Genomic DNA, 12,016 nt, shown 5'->3' with positions numbered 1-12,016 from the left:
AGAAGGGCGGGGTATAAATGCATGTAATAAATAAATAAATAAATAGCTCATCTCTTCCAACCAAGAGTGGCAAAGTGTGGCAGTCCAGATATTGTTATATTGTAGTTCCCCAGCATTCCTTGTCATAGGCTACACTTAATGGTTATGTAGTGAACCACACTGTGTCCATCTCTGGTCTGGAAACATTATTGTGATGTCATGGACTCTTGTTGTTCCCTCTATGTCCGGACTTTTTGGGTTAATGTGTCCTTTTCCATCTATTTGTGGAGCTGTTTGTGACTGGATGTTGTGATTTCTCTGATTTACCCTAGTGCACTTTCAAAAGATTTGTTTAAACCAAGAGAACAGTTTGCTCAGGAAGTCTTATGATTTGAAGGACTGATATCCTCATCTTTGATTGAAAAGTGCCATTTCACTGATGCACTAAAACTCTGTTTTGTTTTTAGAAAAATGAAAGAAGAAGACAATAGGAAGTAGATTAAAGAATAATTATTTTACCTTTGCCACCATTCACCTTGAAACAAAACTAGCAGGTAAGGGAAACAGAAATTCAACTGAATATGGCATCCTACATCTTTGTACACTTCACTTAGAGAGTGCTCCTCCAAACATGTGATGAACCACAACTGTTAATGTACATGTGCTACTTGGGACTTTTTAGTTCCACTATCCCTCATATATTTTTAAAAATCCATTCAAGGGTGGGGATAAAATGTTGAAGATGTTGCTGGGAATCGCCAGAAAATAATACGAGGCAACAGAATTGTTGCTGAACAAGAGAGAGATAATTACAGAAACAGATATCACAAACACCACCAAAATCCCAATAGAGTTACCCTGTCTGGAGGAGGCTTGAAACTGTCCTAAAGCTGAAAAGTTGTTTCCAAGGAAGAATCCAGCTAAGAGGTTTTGGTGCAGAGTTATTTCCATTTCACCCTAGGGAATTATACCACTATGATTCCACTTTAACTGCTATGGCAGGATCCTACGAAATCCTGGGGTTTGCAGTTTGGTAAGGGACTAATGGAGATTATGGTGGAATGAAACATCCCGCATAGTTCACATTTGACCAGTCGACACACTGTCTTGCCAGAGAGAAGATATGTCACACAGATGATCAGTAAACAATAAGAAATTTACTCTTGAAGATGCAGAGCAACAGTTGCATTGACTCACACAATGTCCTTTCAGAGAGATTCAAGTAGTCTTTAGCTGTCCATGTAAATGGTCTTCTTCCAGTAGCCAAGAAGCAAAACCCTCTTGGTAAGCTCCTGCACAGAAAGCTATATGTAACTGTTGCCAAAACTCCCAGGCTCAGTTAGCTCCCCATGCTTTGCATTTTCAGTTAGCACACTCGTCAACTGATTTTTACATGTTCTAACAGAGATGTCTGGTCATGAATTCCCCTCCCTAAGTGGCCAATCTCAATATTCCACATGATGTTACCATGCAGAAAAAGTGAAATCACAGTGCATCTGCAGTTTACCAGCAACATGATTCAGCTACTGTTGATCCGAACCCCCACCCCAGCACCCGTACCCACACCCTGATAAAGCCTTGGTTTCTCCTACCCTGGCTATCTCCCTCTTGTTTGCTTTGCACAAGACCTTCATTTTGCCCAATCCACATCCCTACTTCCTGGTTCATGCCAAATGACAGTCTTCTTGAGAGAAAGAGGAAGTTACCAATCAACTGGGGGGGGGGGGGAGTAAACACAGCCAAAATGTATCATGGAGAAAGCATTTCTGTTAGGATTTCCAGTTTTATTGCTTTAATTTTTCAGTACAATGCAGGTCCAGAGCTTTGTGGATCAAAATACCCTACAGGGTGTGTATTTGATGTGAGGGGAAGGTGAAAGACTACCTGACATTGATTTCTTACATCACTACCCTGTAGTGCTGCATTTCACTTGAACATTTTTGAGGTAGTTATAACACTATTCTATGCTTCAATCATGAAAAACATCCTTTTTCAACATATAATTCAGTTTTAAATATCATTTTTTCTACTTTCTGTTCCATCTCAAGTCTGGGTTTTTTTTTTCCGTGTCAGGAGTGACTTGAGAAACTGCAAGCTGCTTCTGGTGTGAGCAAATTGGCCGTCTGCAAAGACTTTGCCCAGGGGACGTCGGATGCTTTGGTGTTTTTACCATCCTTGTGGGAGGTTTCTCTCATGTCACCGCATGGAGCTAGAGCAGATAGAAATCTACGCTTTCCCTGGGTTGGATTCGAACTGGAAACCTTCAGGCCAGCAACCCAACCTTCAAGTCATCAGTCCTGCCAGCACAAGGGTTTAACCCACTGTGCCACCAGGGGCTCCTATTTTAATGTTGTGACCTCTGTGGAGATGGATCTCAGATGCAGCAAGTTATGAAACAGATGTGGTGAGTTATGTATGCCATTGCCTTACCAAAGGTGACATACAATGGTGGGGGTGCAGAAACGATGAACCGCAAATCAATCTTTGGTGTCACCATTCTATTGCCTTATAGGAGTAAATCATACCAGAAATCAAAATGCCAAGTTAGGGAACAGGGAGAACAGCTTGTAAAGGAAGAAGAAACCATAGACATAAAATGCTAGAAGTTGCTGGTGTAAGCCATCACATGCTAGAGTGAATCAGAATAGATCATTTCTACAAGACCACCAGAAATCAGAGTGTTAAAGGCATGAGGAGGAAGGAGGAGGAGCGAAGCATCTACATTCATTTGATCACCTAACACAACATCAGTCAACAACAGGGATGCTTTGGGGATGGAAAGCACACCAAAAACTGCCTTGCATCACCCAACTTCATTCTAGATGGTCAAGAAAAATACCCTTACAGCAGATGTTGGAAAATGAGGATAAACGCAAGAACTGTAATTTTGAGTACCAGAAAGGATGTCTCATGAATAAACAATAGTCTAAGCACAAAAATCCCCTGCAGTTATGGTTACGCTACTTGTAGATGGGATCTGCCAGTAGAACCAGGGGCTTAGGTAATTTGGGGCAATACCATTCCTCTTTATTGACTCCACAATCTCTCAGGGATCATCTGAGGAGGATTCACTTAAGGAAAAAATGGACCTTTGGTGTTTTCCTCAATTTATGCTACAAGGAGCCATTGCAGCAACAGATTAGGAGTGAGGGTAGATGTGGCTCCACCAACCTTTCCCAGACTCTCCTCAACCCCTAATTTTTAGAAACTTGGAATTACGGAGGGCATCTTGGGTACCTCCAAGAAGTAGTTTTCTATTTAATCTCTAATCCAACCAGCCAGGGAACAAGAAAGTCACAACCACAAGTGATTTATGGGGAAATTGTGTAGGGCAACGATTGTAGAAGCAAAACTTGGTCATCATACATTTTGCAGCTGCTTGGTTTTGGCTTAGGGCACCCACAAATGCTTCCAAGTATTGTATTATTTTTGATTAAGTACGACAAAGTATGCTCTTTCACATTATATACATATATTTTTATTCCATTTTAATGGCATGGCTCCATCCTGTGAAATCTTAGGTTTCCAGTTTAAGGTGGGGTATTTAGAATTATCTGTCAGGCAGCTCTAGTACCTGACCATATTACAATTTTTTTTGTGGTCCTGTAGGGTGCAGCTACAATAATATAGTATCTAGGTATTATAATGCTGTACAGTGAAGAGATTTGTTTGTAAGAGACTGGAATGCTCTTATGTTGCTATTGTTAGAAGTGGTCCAATTCTTTTAGAATTATGACAGAATAATAACATGCTTTCTCTTGGTACTAACATTGTAATAGCTTCTGCAGAGGGGTGAACAACTTATGGACTTTCCAACCATTGCTGGACTGCTGCATCCAATATCCTCCATGATTGGCTATGCTGCTGGGTTTCGTGAGAGGGAAATATAGTTGGCTCTCTGCATTTGCAGGTTCAGCTTTTGCCGATTTGATTGATATGTTCACTTTCAGAATCTCTTAAATACCATAGAGCACGGTTTCTTAAATTTTTCTCACTCGTGCTCCTTTCCGCCTGAGATTTTTTTTAACCTTTTTGCCAATTTTTAATGTAGCCCCAGGTATATAGGTACATAAAATAGGTATAAAAATGAAACTTTTACTGATAATACACCTGCCTTTGCAAGATGTGCTAAACAGGGTAATTTCCTATGGTGGCGTACAGCTGAAGCATTTTCTGCAGAGTCCACTGTAAACATTTCATGTTGTCACAAACAGATTTGTTTAAATGGGTGGTGTTCAAGAAACTTTTACTGTTGTCAAATTTTTCGTGACCCCAACATTGAGCTAAAGGGATCCCATTTGGGGTCAGGAACCAGTGTAAGAGGTAGTGCCTTAAGGTGACTGTATGGTCAAAGTGACTCTATGATCAAATTCTATTACATGTTTTTGCAGGTGGCCATAAAATCACCCTGGAGAAGTGTTCACTTGGGGGGGGGGGGGGAATAGAGGATTTTATGGCTTGATATGGAATTACTGATTTTTTTTAAAAAAAATACTGTACACTGTTTCTGGTAGGATGCATGTTGCAGCATTCAGTGGAGGTGTTTATTTTGTGAACACACCTACCTTGAGCCAGCTTCAAAGTGGATTTCAGTTTGAAGGGATGAATAGATATCTCCTAGATCAAGGTAAATAATAAAACCCTCAAGATATGGTCAGACTCTGGCTCCTTGAAGTCCCTGCCACTATGTACAACAGTGAGAAAACATGGGAGCTGCAGCTCAGTATTTGTACTCTCATATGTTCCCCATCCTATAATTCTGAACTAGCATTCCTGTGATTCATTTATATCCCTTCCCTTAATCTAAAATAAGTAAAGGGGGCATCCCAGAGGTAGAATACTGTACGGTTGCGAGTAAAAACACGGGATAGCTCCTATACCTTTAAATTCAATGAAGGAATTGGATCAAATCTTGTTACTTAGTTACCCCCCTCCCCCTTTATCCAAACTTTGAAGCTAAAAAGGCCATCTTGTTTTCAGATCAGAAACACTAGTAGGCTGAGAAAGTGACTGGCCCAAGACCACTCAGTCTAGTAAATGTGTTGGCATTTGAATCCAGATTTCTCCAGTTCTAACCCAACATTATAACCCTGGGATCGGCAAAGTACAGCCTGTGGGCTACTTAGATGCCTTTAAGGACTTCCCATATACATTTTGTGTGGGATATTTTGCAACCAGATAGCAGATATTGTTCCCACTACAGAAACGTGTGCCATTTTACCACATTTTCAAGCAAGATAGGAATTTCCCCATTTCCTAAGCTCACAGAAGTCTTATTTTGGTGTATGCAGGCCTTTAGAATACAAAACCAGAAATGATTGGACTAGGAAGTCTACTCACTTAGTTTGAAAATAAAATTCCAGAGGAAACCTGATGAAATGGCCACCTGCACCATCGCCCCAGGATGGAAGGGGAGGGCATAATTATCAGCCATTTGGGAGCAAAACATACTCACAGAACTGGAAGAGTCCACAAGGGCCATTCAGTACAACCTCCTGCCATGGCGAAACAAACAACCAATGTTAAAAACACATGTTGGGGGGAGCCAGAGATGGTATGGGGTGCCCAGGGAAGCAAATGGAAGAGTACAGATACCCAGGATCCCATGAAGGGAAATGCAGGCTCCCCAGCTCTTGTCAACTCCCTCCACCCAGTCATGACACCAACCTAGGGACTCAACCAGACTATTAAGTATTGCCCACTCCTACTATTTATTTATTCAGAGTAGAAATTCTGTATAAGCCCTCAGGTTGATCAATACATAACATCCTGAGATAACTCTCAGAACAAGATCTAATTCTATTGTAGGAATGGGTGAAATATGGCCACCAAGGTTGCTTTTATGGCCCTCAATGCCTCCAGAATCCATTGGGTGAATGATCAGGACTGTCAGTGCACTTAAAAAAACTATTTCAGTGTTTAACATTTTAAAAAATGGTAAGTAAAGGTAAAGGTTTCCCCTGACGTTAAGTCCAGTTGTGATCGACTCTGGGGGTTGGTGCTCATCTCCATTTCTAAGCCTAAGAGCCGGCGTTGTCCATAGACACCTCCAAGGTCATGTGGCCGGCATGAATGCATGGAGCGCTGTTACTTTCCTGCCGGAGCGGTACCTATTGATCTACTCACATTTGCATGTTTTTGAATTGCTAGGTTGGCAGGAGCTGCGGCTAACAGCGGGCACTCATTCTGCTCCCGGGATTTGAACCTGGGACGTTTTGGTCCGCAAGTTCAGCAGCTCAGTGCTTGAACAATGTGCCACCAGGGATATTTAGGGGGATTAAATTAGATATTTAGGGGGATTAAACTAGAAGTAGGTGCCTGTTCATTCCCATTTTGTTTACAGGCAGTCCCCGAGTTACAAACATCCAACTTACAAATGACTCATAGTTAAGAATGGCGGTGAGACAACAGGAAGTGATAGAAATCTACTCCTAGGAAGGGAATGTCACTCCTGAAAGAGTTATCATTGGGAAAAGGGGTCTCAACTGAAGCTTTGTCACCAATCCTTGTTTCCACACAAGTCGATTTTTTCAAAATCCAATTATTGGAGATAAAAAATGTGGTGAAATCTCCTGAACAGGGGCAAAGTGAAATACTCAAGGCGCAAATGCAAACAGTGCCAACAAAGAAGAAAAATAAGACAAGTGCAAAGAAGCCAGAATGGATGTCCAAAGAACTTCTAACTGAGCTAAAGCTCAAAAGTGACATGCACAAGAAGTGGAAAAGGGGAGAAATCACCAAAGAAGAATTCAAACGTATAGCCAACACCTGTAGGGAAAAGGTTCGCAAGGCTAAAGCGCAAAATGAGCTCAGGCTTGCCAGGGACATAAAAAACAACAAAAAAGGCTTTTTTGCTTACGTTGGTAGAAAAAGGAAGAAAAAGGAGGCGATAGGGCCATTGCAAGGAGAAGATGGGGTGATGGCGACAGGGGACAGGGAAAAGGCAGAACTACTTAATGCCTTCTTTGCCTCGGTCTTCTCAGAAAAAGAAAGCCATCTTCAACCTCAGCAACACGGAATGGACGAAGGATTGGGGGAAATCCAACCCCAAATAGGGAAACAAGTTGTCCAGGAACACTTGGCCTCTCTAAACGAATTCAAGTCCCCAGGGCCAGATCAGCTACACCCAAGAGTACTGAAGGAACTAGCGGAAGTTATTTCAGAACCACTGGCAATTATCTTCGAGAGTTCTTGGAGAACGGGAGAAGTCCCAGCAGATTGGAGGAGGGCGAATGTGGTCCCTATCTTCAAGAAGGGAAAAAAGAACGACCCAAACAATTACCGTCCGGTCAGCCTCACATCAATACCAGGCAAAATTCTGGAAAAGATCATTAAGGAAGTGGTCTGCGAACACTTAGAAACAAATGCGGTCATTGCTAATAGTCAACACGGATTTACCAAAAACAAGTCATGCCAGACTAATCTGATCTCTTTTTTCGATAGAGTTACGAGTTGGGTCGATACAGGGAATGCTGTGGATGTAGCGTACCTGGATTTCAGTAAGGCCTTCGACAAAGTCCCCCACGACCTTCTGGCAAACAAACTAGTAAAATGTGGGCTAGACAAAACTACGGTTAGGTGGATCTGTAATTGGCTAAGCGAACGAACCCAAAGGGTGCTCACCAATGCGTTGTCTTCATCATGGAAAGAAGTGACAAGTGGAGTGTCGCAGGGCTCCGTCCTGGGCCCGGTTCTGTTCAACATCTTTATTAACGACTTAGACGAAGGGTTAGAAGGCACGATCATCAAGTTTGCAGACGACACAAAACTGGGAGGGATAGCTAACACTCCAGAAGACAGGAGCAGAATTCAAAACGATCTTGACAGACTAGAGAGATGGGCCAAAACTAACAAAATGAAGTTCAACAGGGACAAATGCAAGATACTTCACTTCGGCAGAAAAAATGGAAATCAAAGATACAGAATGGGGGACGCCTGGCTTGACAGCAGTGTGTGCGAAAAAGACCTTGGAGTCCTCGTGGACAACAAGTTAAACATGAGCCAACAATGTGATGCGGCTGCTAAAAAAGCCAATGGGATTCTGGCCTGCATCAATAGGGGAATAGCGTCTAGATCCAGGGAAGTTATGTTCCCCCTCTATTCTGCCTTGGTCAGACCACACCTGGAATACTGTGTCCAATTTTGGGCACCACAGTTGAAGGGAGATGTTGACAAGCTGGAAAGCGTCCAGAGGAGGGCGACTAAAATGATTAAGGGTCTGGAGAACAAGCCCTATGAGGAGAGGCTTAAAGAGCTGGGCATGTTTAGCCTGCAGAAGAGAAGGCTGAGAGGAGACATGATAGCCATGTACAAATATGTGAAGGGAAGTCATAGGGAAGAGGGAGCAAGCTTGTTTTCTGCTGCCTTGCAGACTAGGACACGGAACAATGACTTCAAACTACAGGAAAGGAGATTCCACCTGAACATCAGGAAGAACTTCCTCACTGTGAGAGCTGTTCGACAGTGGAACTCTCTCCCCGGGGCTGTGGTGGAGGCTCCTTCTTTGGAGGCTTTTAAGCAGAGGCTGGATGGCCATCTGTCGGGGGTACTTTGAATGCGATTTCCTGCTTCTTAGCAGGGGGTTGGACTAGATGGCCCATGTGGTCTCTTCCAACTCTACTATTCTATGATTCTATGATTCTATGAAAGACAGCAAAACAAACACCACGGGGGTGTTAACCCTTCTCAATACTATCTACAATGGCTAGCATTACACTTAAAAATGGACCTGTTCCAATTTACAGACAAATTCAATTTAAGAACAAATCAATAGAACCTATCTTGTTTGAAACTTGGGGACTGCCTGTATTTGATGTGATCCCACGCAAACATTGCAGCACGTTCACCTCATCTGCCTCAGTTCTAAACAGAGGAAACAGTTTGACCATACACTAAGGCTGGATCTACACCACCCTATATCCCAGGATCTGATCCCAGATTATCTGATTTGAACTGGATTATGTAAATCTACATTGCCAGATAATCTGGGATCCGATCCTGGGATATAGGAGCAGTGTAGAAGGGGCCAAATTCTTCTGCATTCATGTTGCCTAGCATCAAGTCCTAGGGGCCTTCCACCCAGCCATATAAACCAACTGATCAAGGCAGAATGACCCACAATATCTGCTGTGAACTGGAATAGCTGAGGCCCCTTCCTTACAGCTGAACAAAATCCCACATTATCTGCTTTGAATCGGAATATATGGCACTGTGGACTCAGATAACCCAGTTAAGAGATGTAGGATTTTCTGCCTTGATATTCTTGGTTATATGGCTGCATGAAAGGGGCCCGAGTCCACACTGCCATTTAATCCAGTTCAAAGGAGATATGGGATCTGGGTGGAAGGGGCTGCAGAATATCAAGGCAGATAATCCACAATATCTGCTTCGAACTGGATTAGCCGAGTCCACACTGCCATACAATCCAGTTCAAAGTAGATTTTATACCAGACATGGGCAAACTTTAGCCCTCCAGGTGTTTTGGACTTCAACTGGAATTGCGGGAGTTGAAGTCCAGAACACCTGGAGGGCCAACGTTTGCCCGTGCCTGTTTTATACAGCTGTGTGGAAGGGGCCCTAGGCAAACCCCTTTTGCAACAAAACTAACAGTGCATGCAGACATCCTTGCTTTTGAACGTTTATTATATTTACTGAAATCGGTAAAAGCATCTCTAAAGTAACGATTATATAAAACGGGCATGTGTAATGTATCCAATGAGACTCTCCTCCGTAGAAAGACGACGTATCCCTTCGGCTATAAAAAACTGGACGTACAAAACAGATCCAAAACTTTCGGCAGGACCAAAAAAAACAACGAAGAGACAGACAGAACCGACTGAGGACGAGGAACATCCAAGAAATCTGTGGGAGACCGGGACGACGACGACAAACACTTGGCCTGTTCAAGTTAACCCTGAGTGTGTGTAAGTGCAAAAAAAGTGCACCCAAAGTCACCAAAGGAGTCAGTCCACATCTTTTAAATTAAAACCAAGGCTGTGTCAAAGTTTCCCGGATTGAGAGGAAGCACAGGAAGAAAGGGAACCAAGTCTTGAGGCGGAATGATGTCTTTGATGTGCTTCCTCGGTGGGAAAGGAAAGTTTGCCTTAAAGTGCAAGTCAAGGCAGGCAAAGGGATAAGTTGGGCGCTGGCAGGGGTTTTGGGCTTGAACTCCCACCATTCCCGACAGCCTCAGGCCCTTTCCTTTCCCCCCTCAGCCGCTTAAGCGGCTGAGGGGGAAAAGGAAGGAGCCTGAGGCTGTCGGGAATGGTGGGAGTTCAAGCCCAAAACCCCTGCCAGGGCCCAAACTGGCCCCTCGCCTGTTGTCAGAATCTCCTCAGGAATCGGTGAGGCGCTGGAGTCTCACGAAAGGCGCCAAATCGACGCGGAAGAGGCGCTGGGCTTTCCTCCGGGTGGCTTCCAAGCTGCGGCGATTCCAGACGCTGCCTCGGACCTTGAGGGCGGGGAAGGCGTCTGCGGGGCGGCCTTCTTTGGGAGGCCGCTCGTCCTCCTCCTCCTCGTCCTCTTCGTGGCGGCGCCTCTTGACGCCCCTTCTCCTCCTGCTGTTCCCTCCTCCTCCTCCGCCTCCCTGGCGCCCTCTCCTGGCGGCGGCTCTCCTGGGGGGCCGCTCTCTCCGCCTCCCGGCGTGAGGAGCAGGCGTCGGCTCGGGCACCACCGCGCGGCAGGAGGCGTAGCCGTAGACGTCCTTGCTGCGGAGGATGACCGGCGAGAACTCGTGGCGGAGGCTGCAGAGGAAGTTCCACAGCTCCGCGTCCGAGCTCATGAACTCCGTCGACTTGGGCACCAGGAGCTTGAAGGCGTCGCCCAGGGCTTTGGCCGCGCCGCCGCGAGACAGGGCCTGCGCGCGCGAGTGCACCACCTTCTCCGCCGCCGCCGCCGGGCCCTCAGCCGCGCTCTCCTCCTTCCTCTCCTCCTCAGCAGCAGCAGCGGCGCCTCCTCGCTTCATCCTCCTCCTCCTCCTCTTTCGCCTCCTCGCCAGCGCCGCCGCGCGGCAGCTCCTGCCCAGCTTTCCTCCGCCTCCTCCTTTTTCTCCTCAGCAGCAAAAGCTCCAACACCACCTCACTCTTCCGCCGCCTCCACAAAATGGAGCTCTTTTTAAAGCCCCTGGCAGGCAGCGCCCCGTGGCCCCGCCCCTCCGGACCCATGCCTCGATCTGGTTGGCCCATTTGAATTGCGTCACCCGCGCAAGCCCCGCCCCTTCGGAGGGGCATAGCTATCACCACCAAATTGGGCAAAAGGGGGCTGAGGGAGAAGGCCCTTCCACACAGCTGAATAAAGTCCCACGTGACCTGCTTTGTACTGGAGTATATGGCAGTGTGGACTCAGTGTGGATATCCAAGAATATCAAGGCAGAGAACTCCACATTATCTGAGTGTGGACTCAGATAACCCAGTCCAAATCAGATATTGTGGGATTTTCTGCCTTAGAATCATAGAGTTGGAAGAGACTTCAGGGGCCATCCAGTCCAACTCCTTGCCAAGAAGCAGAAAAATCACATTCAAAGCACCCCCGATAGATCGCCATCCAACCCCTGCTTAAACGTGATCTGCTTTGAACTGGAGTATATGGCAGTGTGGACTCAGTGTGGATATCCAAGAATATCAAGGCAGAAAACTCCATATTATCAGAGTGTGGACTCAGATAACCCAGTTCAAATCAGATATTGTAGGATTTTCTGCCTTAGAATTATAGAATCATAGAGTTGGAAGAGACTTCAGGGGCCATCCAGTCCACCCCCCTGCCAAGAAGCAGAAAAATAATAATAATAATAATAATTGTGGGACTTCCGAATCCAGACTGACAAAGTTCTGGAACACAACACACCAGACATCACAGTTGTGGAAAAGAAAAAGGTTTGGATCATTGATGTTGCCATCCCAGGTGACAGTCGCATTGACGAAAAACAACAGGAAAAACTCAGGACCTCAAGATTGAACTTCAAAGACTCTGGCAGAAACCAGTGCAGGTGGTCCCAGTGGTGATAGGCACATTGGGTGCCGTGCCAAAAGATCTCAGCCGG

At 45.2% G+C, this 12,016-nt stretch overlaps 1 protein-coding gene and 1 long non-coding RNA gene across 2 annotated transcripts; one reads left to right on the top strand and one right to left on the bottom strand.

The window, feature by feature from the left end:
- Positions 1-310: 310 nt before the first annotated feature.
- LOC134299303 (uncharacterized) lies at positions 311-4,631 on the top strand. The gene is made up of 2 exons (XR_010006488.1): positions 311-533; positions 2,053-4,631. It is a non-coding gene; the product is annotated as an uncharacterized LOC134299303 (long non-coding RNA).
- A 4,969-nt stretch (positions 4,632-9,600) lies between these two features.
- Positions 9,601-11,091, bottom strand: ccdc71l (coiled-coil domain containing 71 like). The gene has a single exon (XM_062981711.1). It carries the CDS (start codon positions 10,940-10,942, stop codon positions 10,313-10,315), a length of 630 nt encoding a protein of 209 aa, XP_062837781.1. The 5' UTR covers positions 10,943-11,091; the 3' UTR covers positions 9,601-10,312.
- Between the last annotated feature and the right edge of the window lie 925 nt (positions 11,092-12,016).

Source organism: Anolis carolinensis, chromosome 5 (assembly GCF_035594765.1).
Source record: "Anolis carolinensis isolate JA03-04 chromosome 5, rAnoCar3.1.pri, whole genome shotgun sequence".
NCBI lineage: Eukaryota > Metazoa > Chordata > Lepidosauria > Squamata > Dactyloidae > Anolis > Anolis carolinensis.
The sequence above is the reverse complement of the archived record's forward strand: the minus strand, read 5'-3'. Positions and strand labels throughout refer to the sequence as shown.